The sequence below is a fragment of the Lissotriton vulgaris genome, chromosome 6 (genome assembly GCF_964263255.1).
Source record: "Lissotriton vulgaris chromosome 6, aLisVul1.2, whole genome shotgun sequence".
Lineage (NCBI taxonomy): Eukaryota > Metazoa > Chordata > Amphibia > Caudata > Salamandridae > Lissotriton > Lissotriton vulgaris.
Genome location: NC_141694.1, coordinates 819,448,593 through 819,465,703, shown reverse-complemented (window position 1 = coordinate 819,465,703; position 17,111 = coordinate 819,448,593). Strand labels below are relative to the sequence as shown.

The 17,111-nt window shown below is 46.6% G+C and overlaps 1 protein-coding gene across 1 annotated transcript in view; it reads left to right on the top strand.

The window, feature by feature from the left end:
* Nucleotides 1-17,111, top strand: part of SDCCAG8 (SHH signaling and ciliogenesis regulator SDCCAG8) — a 1,376,087-nt gene that overhangs the window by 350,488 nt on the left and 1,008,488 nt on the right. Inside the window, exon 12 of the mRNA XM_086925289.1 lies at nucleotides 1,538-1,654. Coding sequence (XP_086781415.1) covers nucleotides 1,538-1,654 — 117 coding nt within the window. The remainder of the gene's footprint in view (nucleotides 1-1,537; nucleotides 1,655-17,111) is intronic.

The window sequence follows — 17,111 nt, the reverse complement described above, 5'->3', positions numbered from 1 at the left end:
AGGTTTGGTGAGCAAAAGAACGATGGATTTAACCCATATCTCCTGACTGAGGGTGAATGTATGATTTATTCAGCATTCCGTCCATCATTTGTTTGCGTAGCATTTTTCACCCTAAGTGGGATGGGTATGCCCAGGCATGGGTCCCTTGCTCACTGTGCCACTGGATTCAAGCTAGCCTGGCTGATGAAGGGTAATACCCAGAAACTGGTCCCAGGATGCTTGTTTCTGGTCCAGGGAGGATCTGGCTTGGCAGTTCTGTCTGGACTGTTCCCTTGAGGCACAGGGTCAAGACTGATTTGCATATGGCTGGGTCTAAACTGTGGTGGTATGGTGAGCAAAAGAACGATGGATTTAACCCGATCTCTTGACTGGGGGTGAATGTATGATTTATTCAGCATTCCGTCCATCATTTGTTTGCGTAGAACTTTTTCGTCTGGGGAGTCGCCTTATCAACAATCTGATGGGGAGCTTTGGAAACCCGGAGGGACCTTTAGAGGCAGTGGATTTTATAGGTGGATGACTGTTGTCATCCATGGAAATGGATATGGAAAAAAGCTTGGGAACAGGTGACACATTTGGGGGAATGAGAATGATAAATCCTCAATGAGTAAATACTGAGACAAGTGAGACATAGCTGCCACGTATTCTGGGCCCTTGCGTGGTGTGCTGCTCCAGTCCAGTGTTTTCATTTGAAATCTGTGAGATTGTAGTACTGTTTTGTAATAGAATAGACAAGACTACAACTCCCACAATTCAAAGAAACACCTTGGACTGGAGCAGCACATCACGCATGGCTCTGGGAAACTTTGCAGGGCTGATGAGAAGGATTCCGAGTAATAAATATCACGGGGCAGTACTCTGGCCATTTTACGTGATAAAAATGAATCAATTCCCTTACTAAAACTAGGGTTTAGATAAGTTGGTTCTCCGGGCCGCAGCCTGTGCGTTCGCTGACTATGCAGCGCCGAGACACCGGAAGGTATTTGTGCGCTCTAGAAATTTTAAAATAAATAAATAAATAAATAAATATTCGCTGTTTATTTCTTTGAAGTTTTGAATATTGCTACATGTCAAGTTTCAGAAGGAGAAAAGTGTTTTTGAAATTCTATTTTGCCGTTGTTATTTTGGTAGACACATAGCTGGGCTGGGGTTCCTGAGGAAAAAGCCACATTTATGTCTCGTAGTTTATATTAGAACAATAATTTTGTTACTAGCGCGTCATACTGCACTTCAAACGTGGTTCTTACTCGTGACCTGTCGGACACCGTGAACATCCTTATTCTCACCAAACCGTCGTGCAAACTTAAGCTCAAAAGTGCAGTCAGTTAATGAATGAGTTGTTATCCATAGGCATTAAAAGCAGGTGAAACTATTAATATTTCGTTGTATAATAATGCCTATAATTTGCATTGCAGTATTATACATGTCGTAAAATGAAGAAATTAAATATACCACTAGAGGGCAGTAGACATCTAATTATAGACATTCTCCCCTCTATTCCTCCAGCTAATGCTTGTGTTTGTCTGCCTTTAAACAGGTGCGTGCAGAAATGCTGTACCAGTTGAACCAAGCCAAACTGAGGAAGGACGAGGCCGAAAAGGAGTTCAGAGAGCACCGAGCAAAAACGACGAGAGAGCTTGAACTGAGGGAGCAGGTAAGAGCAGAAACTCTGGACGCTGTAGTAAGGCGAGGTGATGATGCGTCACTTCTGCGGTCACTGAAGTTGCTTTCTGACTACGTTCAGGTTTTCGTTTTCTTTTTTTTGGGGGACTGTTGTTTTTCACCCGTAAAGCGTGACATTCGTGGAGGTTACACACCCAATGATTACAGTGCAAAGAGAGGAGCCAGTCACCCAGCTCTACTAGAGACTACTTTCTTAAACAGCAATTTATTTACAATACTTTTATAAATACGTAGCGTTGCTAAGCTTTGCAGAGGCGAAGTAAAAATGTGCACTTTTTAGAGCAACTAAACATGGTAAACAGAAAAAAAATTGAACAGGCTGATTGATTAAGGCAGGGCTTAATTTGTGAAGAAATAAGTGACAGGACCCTGATCAGGTGACCACAGTAGCTTGTACTACCCATTACCTGTGCCAGCGCTGCAAATGCAAAAACAACAATTGATGGACAGAATGCAGAACAATGTCATACATTCACCCCAGTACAAGGATCTGGGCCTAAAACCATCGTTTTTTTGCTCACCGTACCATTCCAGTTTGAACCCAGTCATGCGCAAATTCAGTGGTGTCACTAGGGTTGGTGTCACCCGGCGCGGGTAACTCATGGTGTCACCCCCTCACCACTTACCAGGGTTTGCCTTCCAGTCTGCACCCTTTCCACGGTTTACCTAGGGGTACCCTGCACGAGTTTCAGGACGCTCATCTGCGTGTCCAGCGTTGTCCCCTGTATTTTGCAAGCATTTGTGCCTGTATTTGCTCAATATAAACTCACTTGACTGCAGTTTGGTTCACTCTGCGTCTGGGCGTTATACTTAGTTCACTGGTTTCCACCGTATTGAATTATTCACTGGTTCAGGCCTTTCCTGAAGCCACTTTTAATAACCACTAACTCTGTGTTGATACAACCATTGCCAGGCAGTTTTCTGTGTCTCAACCCACTGCCCACTAAGCAAACTAAAATGATCGCTTTATTGTAAATGGTTCCCTTTACTCTGTAGCGCCAAGAGGCCTGCATAGTTAATGTGTGCCATCTGACATTCATTGATAGTGAAATTAATGTCACAGCGCCCAAGTAAGGACCGGAATCATTCTTACAGGTTTAAAGCGGCCACGGGACATGCGTTTAGTTCTCCTTACAGTATCCGTTCTCTCATTATTATACATATTCCTTGCTTTACTTTTTGCTCTCGCCTGCCCACCGACCTCTCAATTCTCACTGTAGCCTATCCTCCCATGTCCACTACTTTCTTTCACCCTCCTTTGCCATTATGTTCTCCTTTCCCTCCCTAACCCATATATACAATCTGGAATGTTTCTGAGTTGCATGTATGAACTTTAGGTGCAAAAATGCAGCTACTCGGCTGCTCGCTGAGCCAGTGCACCTGATCGAGTATGAGCCCAGATATCTACATAACATAAAAGCATAAGAACTACAGCCCCAGGCTGTCATGGTATTTCTTAAGAACAGCACTAATGTGTGAAGTCCTGCTGAAAAAGGTTCGGCTTTCTCTGACAACACACCAAAAGCAACTGTATGTTTGTCAATCTGTGATGTTTTGACATCCCCACCTTCTAGTTTGCTGTACTGTCACTTTTGTAAAGTTTATTTATCTTTTTGTTAAAAATGATGAGAATATAAGGAAATAAAGCACCATAACACGTGGTAAAGAAGACACGAGTATCCGACACAACAGGATTAATCTCATTAACTACAGTCTGGTACAGCCATATCGTGTTATCAATACCATAAAGACTAACGTAGAATGAGACAAAAACAATGACGATTTTTGTTGCTTTTATCTCTGCACTGTTGCCCTGATGCAGGGTCCTGACAGCATCCATTTTCTTTTTATGTTTGTGCAAGATGAGCAAAATGCGATAGCTTGCTAGGGCCACTAGAATGACAACATGAGATCAAGAGCAAAATCTACATATCCTGTGGCTTCAAATGAAATATTTTCTGGATAAATCACCAAGCAGAATAGCATGTTGAACACATACTTGAAGGTCGAAGCCTTAAAAGCGTTGGTCGCCATGATGGCCACGTCAGCGTTCACTGCCATGTTAGCTAAATATAGAACAAAAATCATAGGGTTAACTGAAAGTTTAATTTTGTCTTTCTCAATCATGCTGGCCTTGGTTCTGCTGAGGATACCTGGCGAGCACTGGAACTTAAGTGTGCCCTGTCATACTGATTTATTTCAGTCGGGCCCAAGCGCGCACTGACACAATCCTCAGCACACCAAGGACTCTTTCAGAGCAGAAAACAAGCCCACGAAGTGACCATGCCCGGGCCCTCCCCCACTCTCTGTTGAACTCTCCCGACTGTAAACACATGTCGGGGTTAAAAAAAAAATGTCAGATTTCGGATACTTCCTTCCCAGAGCGACATAGCGGCATGTCAGACTCAAAAGACAAGGGGGAACACGGACATAAAAGTAACAGAAGACAGTTCTGGATAGGAAAAACAGCGGGGTCAATTGAATCACCCCCAAGCCAGGCTGTTAAAAGGGAAGCCTGGCTCAGAATGAGAGGTGCAAAATACATTAAAAAAACATTCTGTGTTTGCAGCAAAACAGGCTGACCGCACCAGAGAGAGGCCGAACATTTCCTGATAATTGGATTATTACACAAGATGATTCTCGACTGAAAGAGAGAGAACAGCACACATTATTAATAGGGGGGGGGATACCTCAGCTCCAATGTTAGGATACTGCCACTAAGCCATTAATTAAGGAGCTATGCCTGTACACACAAACACGGCTAAAATAACTGCCTGTTAGGACTATTTTCTCACAACTTAAAAGAGAAAGTGGCCTCAAAACACTTTGCATCATTATCTTGGCGCTGAAGCGCTGAAACACGCACCTTACAACAGTCGTTACTTAACTAACTTGTAACTGTACCATAAGCATTTATTTTAAGGATTTACTTTTCCAGCATTCGGTTTATTCTTGAGAAAACAATTTACATCTACAAGCCCCAACATTTTGGCCACTATGCATGGGTGCTGACGGGTTCCTATATAGGTAGTAGCTACCAGACGGCCTTATTACCAACCAAGAAATGCGTTCCAGATGCAACAGCTCTTATTTAGATAGTGGGCTTGAAAGTTAAAGAATACAGTTGCACAGATTACTATAAAGGTTCTCCTGCTAAATCCTTCTCAGAATGTTTGCATTTGGAGGGTGTGCAACTCACGCGGAAGCGTTTGTATTTAGAAGATGTGGAACACACTGGAAAGTCTCACTGATCTTGCTTAATATTTTGAAAGTAAGTCGACATCCAGCACACAGGCGCGTTCCTTACCTCAGTCTGCACACGAGGTCCCGCGGGCCACGGCCGGTCTCGGAGGCCCCCGCCTGTGAGCCATGGTGTGGTGCACAATCAGGAAAATATGGGGTAAGACCCCGAGCCCCGGGAGCTAAACCCTCCAGCGGGGCCAGGTGGGAATCGGCCGCGCGGTACTCCTGGGTTCAGTGGATCACGCAAAAGCATTCCGTCGCTCCTTGCGTGAGTGACGTTTGGAAGTTGAACGTCATTGACGTCCGGACGCTGACGTCGTACAGCAGCCTAATGATAATCTTGGCCTGCGGCCGGGTAATGGGTTGGGTGACACCGTCACATGGGGTGACACCGTGAGCCTCTGCTTTAAATAATCGTATTGTTTTGCTACATATCAGGAGGCGAGGAACAATGGCATCTCATATCTGGAGACCCGGATATAGGAGAACTGGTAGGCAAACAACCATCAATAACTTATAAAAAGAACATCTCGCTCCAAGATCTCTTAGTGAAAAGCCATTTTCAAATGAAATCACAGACAAACTGGCTAATGGATCAAAGCAAAGGATTCCAACCATGCTCCACCTGTAAAGCATGTAAAATTGGAACCAGTAAAAAAAGCATTGAAGAACCAAATGGTAAAATAATGTACATTGACCAACAAATCACCTGCACATCCAAAAATGTGGTATATGCAATTGAATGCAGATGCGGGATCAAGTACATAGGCAGTACTACTTGCATGTTAAAAAAGAGAATCCTGGAACATATCAGAGCAGTGAAGAACAAAAACTTGCTCAACGCCACGGCAAAACATATAAATGCCTGCCAAGAAGGAGACTGGAGAACAATGAGATTTTATGGTTTGAGGATGCTAACAAAAATGGAGAGAGGAGGTGACACAATTCGAAAATTGCGACAAATTGAGTCCTGCCTAATCATCCGATTACGAACAAAAATGCCGAGAGGCATGAACTTTGGGGAGGACCTCCACATACATTTAGAGTGACTTTGATAGTACCAGCTGAAATGCTCAAATTGTGTAGGGTACTATACCCGGAACTCAAACTAATAGTAATTAGGAACTACTCCAACTATGAACTCTAATGAATAACTTTGCCCATGTGACTTAACATGTAGCAAAATGTACTAATGATAGCACAAATGTTGAATCACGCCAGTCTTTCTTTTATTGTTTGAAATTTTATATAATCTTGTTTCCGAACTACATATCCCATAATGCCACCGAAGGCTAAGATGGGCTAGTATTTAAAGGGAAATGGTAGAACGACTAACTGACCGTGACCAAAGCCTTGTGTGGCTGAAACGCGTTGGTGGGGTGAAGCGCTGATTAAAAGGCTTCCATAAGGAATCCGGTTGTGCCGCCTCTTTTGTGACAGAAAAAAAAAAATATATATATATATATACAGATGTAAAAAGACAATTTTAAATCGTTCTTTAAAATGAGAGAACTTTGAAAATGGGGGCTAAAAAGTTACTTGGCAAACACAATCTAGTATTTGCAATGGTAGGTATAACCGTCGGTTCCAAACGTCACCACATCCATAAAAATTGAATGTATTCTGGGTGATCTTTTGAACTTCGCTCACAATATACAATAAACACTTGCTATAGGTAATTGTAAATACTTTCACTAAGGGGCTAGTGTTTAGGTGCACCAGAACAGCAGCTCTCAACCAGGCACACGCAACGCCTACTCATGGAGTCTAGAACTGTTGAGAAAATGAAATAACGAGCACAGCAAGCAGAATCTACTATAGACAATTGATGGTCTCAATTGAAGCACTGGTGTGCACCAACAAAAAAGTATACACAGAAAGAGCAAAAAGCACAGTGATATGGGAGATTCTAGTATGTCGCTTTGTTTGTTCAAAATAAAACTAATTTTTCAAGTGTTCCGACCTCATTGAAATGAAAAGTTGTATTTTTGTCCTTTACTGTTTGTGAAGAAAATAAAATAGATCTTAATTCATGTATTTGTTTGCTGTCTTCTTATTTCTGTATTTTTACATTGCTTTTACGTGAAACTTGGAGAAAAAGCTCAGGTCTGAGTCCTCAGATTCCATTAGTGAATCAGTTGAGGGTCCATATAATTCAAAAGGTAAATAAGTGCTCTGGGCTACACATTCATTCCAAAAGTAATGATTTTCCCAGATAAAAAATGCAGCAAAAACGAAAATCATTTATAGCAGGTGCTTTTACAGCTTAACTACTTGTTCCTGTATCCCGAGAAGCTGAAAATGCTCCATTAGAGGAAATTATTTTTCTTCAAAAGACCCGAAAAGACCTGGGACTGGATCTAAGAATAAAAGATACTTTAACCAAATACTGGTGAGCCCTCACTGTATGAGGGCCTTGAGAACGAGGTGCCCCCTCCTTTTTCTAAAGAGCTCCGTACAAGAGGAAGGAGGCGACATTACTTAGGTACCCAGCCACTGAGAGATGCTTCAAACTTCTGCTAACAGCGAAGGAGAAAATAATTACTGACTGAGAGCTGATGGCCCTCACCCAAATGCACCACCAACAGATGCTTAATGTGCTTTTATTCTTTAAGGTAAGACCATAAGCGCTGATCTCAGAAAGCGCGGAGTGGGGTTAGCTGAGGGCTCTCTTCCAAGGGAGGAAGACCACTTGGCGCTACTAAAGTGCTCGGAATTATACCCAAATATCTCCTGGCAACATTCTGGGGTGGCAAAACTCGCTTTGTACTTGAATGAACCCAAAATTTCTTGGTTGGTCACCCCCGAGTTAGTTGAAATGTTTACATGGGTGGAAGTGGGAGGTGGGGAAGTTGGGGTAGTGGGTGGTTTTTGTTCCTTTTTAGCAAGCCCGGACTGGCCGTATCAGGCACCGGGCATTTCCCCGGTGGGCCCCCCGGGGTTAGTGCCGCTTTTGGGCCAATGGGGACCACCAATTTTGTTACAGGGCTGCTTATGCAGCATAGCTGCAATATCGGCCGCTGTAACGAAATCAGCTGAAACCGGCCGTGGCAAGCAGCTCGGCAGCACCCCAACCCCTCCCCCTGGGGTCAGGCCGAGTACTTTGCCAGAGCCAGTTTTGGTTCCCAGTCCGGCCCTGCTTTTTAGTTACATAGTTTTGCAGCAACATATTCCTGCCATCACCCAGTCACAACACCTGTTTACTCACCACATACTCAGATGCCATCCACAGACTTCAAGACTCACAAATTAACATTGTGGAATCTCAGTGGTCTTAATAATAAAATCAAGAAAGGTGCAGTGTTCCAATATGTTAAGCGGCATTCACAAAAATATGTTTGCTGCAAGAAACAAACTTGCTGGGCTCTAACTACACCCTGGTGTACATTTAATATAATGGGGTGACCCAGTGCCCCTCAGAACCTAGATGTACAAGAATGTGGAAGAAGTTGGTTCTGTCGGGTACAGAATTGATTTTCTTTTTACTGAATAATAGCAAAATAGAAACAAACAATGTACATTAATACTCCAGTAAATAATCAATGAAAAGCAAAGGAAGGCAAAAAACATGAATCAAAAACAAAAAACAAAACAACCCTGGTATAGCTCACTGTTTTCTTACGCGAGTCTCACTTTGAGCAGCTATCCTCCTTCATAAGTCCTTCTCTCCTGCCAGGTCACAGAAGGACAGACTGTGGAGATATGTTGTACTTGCGGACCTTTTTTCGGGAAGAGAGTGGCCACCGACAAGTGCATATGCGCCACCAAGTTAGTACGGGACATCTTACAAACCCTAACAAAAGTCCCACTCACCTTTCCTTCACGCAAGACAATAAGAGGGAGGGATTTGAACTCCGTCCTGGCCCAGCTCCACTCCAAACTAATTGTCCCCCAAGCTCTTGCAGACCACCTGCCCTCTCTAAGTGGAAGACATCAATATCAACCGGTGGAGACAGCACCAGGGCTCCGCAACCGGCGGTGATTATGGGAATCTGACTCACAGATAATTTACATTCTCCTCAGGGTCCTCTCCCACCTTCTCCCAACTAGATTATATATTTTTCCAAGTAGTTGACATACCTGGCGTGATCAACACATGCATTTTACCTAGATGTCTCCGAGATCATTTGCCTGTGGAGATAACCCTCAGACATGTCATTAAGGCAACTCAAGGAATTTGTTGTGTAAGTGCCTGGCGGCTACTGGATGAAAAACTATCTTATTTCCTGAGAGAATAAATAAATGCTTATTTTTATTTTAATTTTTTTTTTTAAACGTTATTTAAGTTTCTAGCTTGCATTCTTGCAACCTTTTTACATACATTCGTAGATACGTCAAGCCAAACAAGGTATCGCCAAAATTAAAAAGGTTTAAAGTCTGTCTACAGACCAAAACAACTCAATGAATACCGTCACCTGAATTGGACAGCATGTCACCAGCAATTGACAGATCACCATACAGGTCAATCATTAAGACACTTTGATATGACATTGATGAGCGAAGATCAGTAACCAGCATTGGCAACCAAGTTCTTCTCACAACAGTTACGTTCTTATAGCATATTACCCATCTATATATCATTCAGCAATCATAGACTGTCATTCTAAATATTTTCTAAGAGGAACCCATATGTATGAGTGCTTACTTTGAGGTAAACCTCAAATCTCGTCCTAGGCAGCCTCAGTATGGGAGATATTTAAAACTACTGTCAAACGTGCCAGGCTGTACCCCATACTGGTGGGACAACATGGACAAAAGAACAAGAAATCTTATCCCTAGGTGAAACCATTTACAAAGTGGAGCAAAAACGGACTCCTTTATGTTATAGTTATTGCTATAGTTATGTCAGGGACCAAGCAGTTTCTAAGGCAGCAGCTCCTGGATACGGTCTGGGCCGCACCCGAGTGTGGGCTCTACGATGTCAGGAACCAGTGTGGCAAGCTCTTGCACAAGCTTGCCAACAAAGACTCATATTATTGAGAAACCCCTGGGTGGTATGACTTATGACTCACTATAGATAGTTAATGTTTTTACCTCCTTTTGTGAATTATTTTGCTGTTGGTGTGAACCCCCCCTCCGCTCACACTTGCTCACTGCCACAAAAAGTACAGGGCATCCCGATTACTTTTGTACCAAAACCTAACCAGTCCCCCACAAGCTGTGCCTCCTACTGACCCATTTAATCGATCAACATCAGGCGGAAATATTGGCAAAAGTTGTTGCCAATATACGGATCAAACTGATCCGTTCCCTAATTCATAAGAACCAAAATGGCTGTGTGCTGGAAAAGAGTTTCAGACTGTGCCTTTAACTAAAGCCTTCAGATGGCTATGTTCCATTAGTCATACGCTACCTTAGTCCCAGTAGACTTTGGCAAGGCATTCAATTTAGTTCGCTGGCCCTTCATGTTTCAACTTTTGTGGGAAATTAATCTTGTCCCTACCTTTCTGCGATACTCCAGTGCCTGATATACTTATCCGTTGGCCCGAGTGATGATAAATGGGTTGCTCCCCTCCTCAGCTGCTTGCTCTTACTACACCTCTTTGCTTTGGTCATGGGACCATTGGCGGAGTGATTGAGACTAGGTGCACGGTATAGCCTGTCCTGAGGAAAATGAAGACTGAATTTGCAAACAAAATGATTCTATTTGTGCTTGACTGGTCAATGCACATGCCATCAATATATGGAGATGCTTTAACCCTTCAAGTAAATTGGAACAAATCTTTGGACGCTGGGTCACTTTAAGTACTGGGCTTTCATGTTGCCTGAAACGAAAAGACAAGCTTGGGTCTGAACATTGGCCCAGCTTCCAACGAATGCAAAGGGCCCTTGAGTCATAGGGTACCACGCCGCCATTTATTTAAAATGATCCTGCGACTCCTATATGTTTTTCAAAAATACACACATGGCATACCTCCACACTCTATTCAGGGTTTACAGGCCTCAATACATAATTACTTGCGTGCTGGGGGGCATAGAGGTTTGCCTTGTTTACTCAATCACCACATGATGGAGGGCGACATTCTTCTATATTACTGTGCCTCATTAATGTGCAGATTCAATATTTGGTTTTCCAAGAAGCGCAGAAACCAAGTCAAACAAAGCTCAAGTCATTGAGTAAGAAAGACTTTATCTTCTACTCTACAAACCCAAATGCTCTCAGATGCTGCCGCTATTTGCTAAGGCCCCAATAGTCTTCTGGCATATGCACTAAGGTGGATCCAGTGGAAGGCGATTCCCCACAGCCGAGATCCCCAATATGGTTTGGCAAAAGTTTGAGGCAACTTGCTGGTCTGATGTGGTTCCGATCCATGGATATTATAGGCATATCCAAGTTGGGGGATGTGTGGGAAGGTAGTCACTTTAAGACATACCAACAGTTGACAGCCAAAATTACAGCACACAAGTCCCTATTTTGCCAGCACTTAAGATTAAGACACACACTTGAAGCTCTTAGAGATCAGCTTATCGCAGAGGGAGAATTTAACCATTAGAACCGAAGTTTATGATGGATCGACTGGGGAGTGAGGGGGTATCTAGAGACTATAGATCCTTCATAATTAACACCCCTGACATTCTTAACAATCTCTGTAGTAAGCAACAGCAATGCGTGGGACCCTAGGAAATGGCAGAATGGGCAGTGGCTAAAATGGAATTTATTACACCACAAGAGGCCGAGAGATATAAAGCAGCTAAGACTATCTGCCTTCACTGTCTTTCTGAGGTAGGCCTGTACCCCCACTTAGGGGGTCATTATGATCGCAGACGGACTTGAGTCCGTCCGCGACCATAGAGGAGGAGGGAACCTCCGCATGGCCTGCGGAGTTCCCTCCTGTGCAATTAGGATGTGACCGCCACCCTGGCGGTCACATCCTCTATTTTTAACATTGCGGCAGGTGCTGCTTCAATGAAAGCTGTGCATTTGCATGCACAAAGTGGCAGGCACCGCGCGGTGCCTGCCGCGCTGTGCACGCAAATGCAGGGGGGTACCATAGGTACCCCCCATGTGCACCCCCCATCACCCCCCTCCACCCCTGGGGGCCCGCAACGGGCCCCCAAACAAGAATCCGTATGCCTTTGCACGGCGGACATGCCGCCGTGTAAAGGCATTGAAATTCAGACATCCTAATATGGCTGGCGGTGTCTGAGAGACACCGCCACCATATTAGGCCTTTTCCTCCGCGGTTGTAAGCCAACCGCGGCGGAAAAGCAGCGGACCTAAACCAGGACCGACCAGCCATCCTAATGTGGCGGTGGGTCTTTGGTGGGTCCGCAGAGGATTTTCCGCATCCGCCAGGCCGGCGTTGGCTTCCGCCGGCCCGGAGGATGCGGAAAATCCTCCATCATAATGTGCCCCTAAGTTTGGGATTGCCTTGTTGTTACTGACCATTACTCCAAGATATAGAAATCCAACACAAATCATAGACCGTCCAATAAAATGGAATTCTGGAAGGAGTGGTGGGTTACGTGGCTTATATCTATTGGTAGCTATGCGAATAATGATTGCAAAAAGGGATGTTTCATAGAACTGGACATCTGCCGGTGCACCCACGCCTGACGATTGGCTCCGCCGAATGGACTATTGCGCCAAATCAGAAGAACTTGTCTGCAAGCAACGTGGCTGCCCAGGGAAACATGGCATCGTTTGGTACCTGTGGTGGGCACATTTTGGGGATATTCTATTGAATCGTGGATAAGGTATCAAAGTATGCTATTCTGCTTTATACCGTTGAAATACTGATGAATAGGGGGATTGGAGACATACTCTACTGTCTGAACGCTGCCGAGTGCTTTAACTTGTTTGCACTTCAAACAATAAAACGATTTATAACAAATTTAATGCACAAGTTAGCTAAGTTTTGTGCCAAAGCTCACTTTAAATGGCCCAATGCACTGCCTCAGCCACTCTTGTCAGTCCGAGCCGTACTTTTTAAGAAAACTAAACTCAGACCATATGAGATTATTATGGGCCGTCCCATGTTACTCCTTCCTAAACTCCCATTTTCTCCAACTTCCCTTGGCTTGCAAATTTGCAGACAAGTGAGTCTCACTGTCTGTGCAATTTACTTTCTCAGGTCCCAGCTGCCCTGCTATAACCTACAGCTTGGTGGGTGGATCCATGTCTGGGTCCATCAGTGAAAGTCTGGTCTACAGCCCAGGCAGTCCCTGCCAAATCCTGCTCACCACTAACACTGCTATGAAGTGCCGAGCAAGTCCTGCCTGGATATTTTCCTTCCATTGTAGAAGTGCAACAGTGCCCCCAGATGCTGGTTATCCTGCACATGCTGTGCACATCATTGCTGTCCTGCTTTCTTTTTCTGAAGTAAACAAAAAGTAATGGATGGGATGGGGGCGTGGCTAAGTGCCGATCATGGCGGCAGCTTAGAGGGCGAGCTCCGTGAGTAGAGCGGCCTCTCCCTAAATCCGTACACTAATCCGTCTAATTCCAGGTCTCTGAAGGAGGGTCCCGACGCTCAGGACCGGGCAGAACAAGCGGCAGAAACACCGGCGGTAATCCGTGACCGGGTGTTGCAGTTATCGCAAGACTTCCTGGCGACCTAAGAACCGGCGGAGATCCGGGGGCTGGCGTCTCTGTGGAGTCCGGCAGGAAGTGACTGCAGGCTGGGCGATATCGACCGGAAGTGCCCTGCGGGTGCCGAGAGGAGACTGCGGCGACCAGGACGACAACGAGGGAAGAGGGAAGATATAAGTGAAGACAAGCGGATTCGGCTGTGGCGGTGGGGCACCGGCGTGTTCTCTATGTGTACGAGCCGGACTGCGGGCTGCAATAGATAGACACGGGGGCTGCCGCGGGCACCCTCACTGCCATGTTGCCGCCGCTTCAGAAGATGCCCCTAACGCTGACTCCGAGCAATAGACCAGACCCCGTTTGGTCAGCGGCGCTGTGGTACACTTATGCGGTGAGGAACACCAGCGGAGTGCTGCTCGGCGACGATCCACCAGCACCAGTCTGTTCTTACCCATCTGGACTTTTGGGGGATGTGGCGGTGAGGGCACGTCGTTACAAACAACGCTGATAACCAGGCAGAGAGGGCGAGACACAGCCACAGCCTGACGCACATTCAGATACCCGGGGCAGTATGGCAGATGAGCGCTGAGACCCAACGACCGCATCTGAGGCTCTAAGTACACAGGGGAACAGCGGGCAGCAGCGGAATATCCTCAGGACGCCCCTGACGCCGGCACTAGACGAGGTACAAATTGTATACTGGGGCCGATTTACCATCTATAGTAAGCGGGCCGAGAGACACCCGCAGTCTTTGTTCGATCAAGGCATGATCACTGGTGAATATTGAGGTGTCCTGAACGCGCCCAGGCGGCGGCGGGTCACGGCAGTCATTAGCGGGAGGTGACATTGATGAGTGAGACCCGCCTGAGGCACAAGACGCACTGAGATACCCCCCGCAGGAATGGAGCGAGTGGGGAGACCAGAGTGAGTGGCGGCGACACGCCTTGCATCAGGCGTATGGACTGGAGGAGGAGGGCTGCACATATATCTAGAGCCGCCGCAGAGGGGTCCGCCCGCAAGCTCGGGAAAAGGGACACTGCTACACCGCGGGGCTCCGAGTGTGGAACTGCGTCGCCTACCTGGCCACTAACAAGTGTGAAGTGAGGTGCGAATCAACTGCTGGAGGCATAGGACTGCGGACAGCTGCAATGCGGACGAAGCGCAGGATCAGTGAGGACTCTTCCAGTAGCCTCCTACGAGCCGATAACCCAGGGGTCAAGGAAGAACACAGGACTGATACGCCATTGTGGAGGTCAACATGGCGGGTAGGGGTTCTAAAGGTGGCGCGACGCAGACCCTCATTGAGAAATATGCCTATGAAAAGGGCACCTCCTCCCCAACGGATGGGAGACCACTCACCGGAAAGCCAGCGGACGGAGTAGGAGGGAAAAAAGCGACATTGGATGATGTTATGCGGGCGCAGACGCAGGTGCAGGCTACAGTGGGCTCGATTTCTACCGAGATCACCCTGATAAGAGCGGACTTCCACAAAATGTCGAAGAAGGTGAACTCATTGGATGTGGTTACAAAGTCACTGGTGGAAGATGTGTCGTATCTGCAGACGGCAATGGAACGAATAACGGCGGAGAACAAAATGCTGAAGGAGAAGTTGGATGACCAAGAAGGACGCTCTAGGAGGAACAACATCAGAATTCTGGGGATTCCGCAATCCGAAGGTACTAGAGCGACAGATCTATTCGTGGAAGACCTGATCAAAACGAAGCTCCAACCTAAGGGCCTGTCCACCTTCCTCTCGGTTGAAAGGGCGCACAGGGTTCCGGGAGGCCGGCCAAAGCCAGGCGTGGCCCGAGGCCCATTTTAGCGAGACTGTTCAACTTTCGTGACAGGGACGCCATCCTGCAGGCAGCAAGGGTGTCCCCTCCTGTCAAGATACAGAACTCCACACTGGCCTTTTTCCCGGACTACACGGCGGAGGTTGCCCGCCGCCGACGAATGTTCCTAGATGTGAAGAGAGAATTAAGGGCGAGAGAGATTCCATACTCAATGCTCTTCCCGGCCAGGCTGCGGGTGGTAGCGGACAACAGGACTTGGTTCTTCGACACGCCTGAACTTGCCCGGGACTGGTTGGAGGGATGGAGACCGGCCACTCAGCCTCGCCGCTCAAACAGGAAACCTAGGGATCAACAAGCAGGGGATCTTACGGGCTCCCAAACTTCAGGACGTGAGGAGGTGGAGCACTCTCCAGTGGGAGACAGTGTGGAAGACGACGCAGAGACGGAACAGTAATCACCCGGTGGGTACAGAACATTTGTTAGTCATGTTAACTGCCTAAGGAACTGCCACTGGACACTGGGCTGAGGGCCTCCGAGGAGGTTAAGAGAGGCCGCCGACTCCGGGGAGTCCTTCACCCCAACGTGCAAGTATTTTGTGTGAGGGATGGGTTAAGAACTCTGCTAAGTTGGGGGGGGTGGGCGGTTCAATGTCCGTGTAGCAGGGGGGCAGGGAGGGGGGGGGAGTTCAAGGGGGCGAAGTTTTCGTTTCTTTCACCCCACGACAAGGGGTATTGTTTTCTAAAAGAGTGACTCAAGGTGGAAGGGTACAACACGATGCCAGTGACAAACTGAAGGGTAAGCCACAGCAGGGTCCACGTAGGAGCCCGCCCAAAGCACACACATACACTTCACTCCAAGATACAAATGGCACACAATCCACAGGCTGATCCCTTAGATCGAGGTCCTCGGACAGCTCCGGTGGCGCCACTACAGTTACTGTCATGGAATATACGGGGTCTGGGGGACAAGATTAAACGGGGACTGGTTATGCAGGGTATTAGAAGATTAGGTCCAGCCTTAGTTCTTCTTCAAGATACACACCTGATGGGCACCGCTAGTCAGGCATTGGATAGACGGGGATACCATATGATAGCGCACTCAGAGTTCACCTCAGGGTCACGCGGGACGGGCATACTACTGAAGAAATCGTCTCAGTTTATACTTCAAACCACTAAAACTGATGACCAAGGCCGCTTCGCGACAGCGTATGGGCAGTGGGAAGGCAAGCCGCTAAACATAGTGTCAGTTTATATTCCACCAGTGCTCCATACGGTCGCCTTTCCTGACCTGGGAAAGTTCCTCTTGGAGCTCCCGGAGGGCGATCTTGTTATAGGGGGGGGACTTTAATGCAGTTGCACATAGTACACAGGATAGATTCCCTGTTCGATCGCAGACACCTGGTCCCTCCCGGTTCAGCAAATTTTTAGAGGCGCATGGGCTGGTGGACATATGGAGGTGTATGCACCCCACTGAGCAGCAATACACCTATTACTCCGCTACACATAATAGTTTGTCCCGCATCGACTATTTTCTCACACTGGGTGACGGCCTCCTCACCTCAGATGAAGTGCGGATTAGGCCCAGGGGCATATCAGACCACTCGCCACTGACACTGACTTTGTCCTGCCCGGAGAGGGCCCGTAGAAGAATATATCCGATTTACCCGGGATATCTTAAGGTGCCATCCGTAAGAAAGGAATTAAAAAAAGTGACCCGGTATTATTTTGCAGAAAACATGACCTCTGTAGAATCCCCCACGGTTTTATGGGAAGCATACAAAACAGTTCTGAGAGAACTGGCCATTTCGGCCATAGCGGAATACAAGCGCACTCAGAGACGGGAACTATTAGATCTAGAGTTAG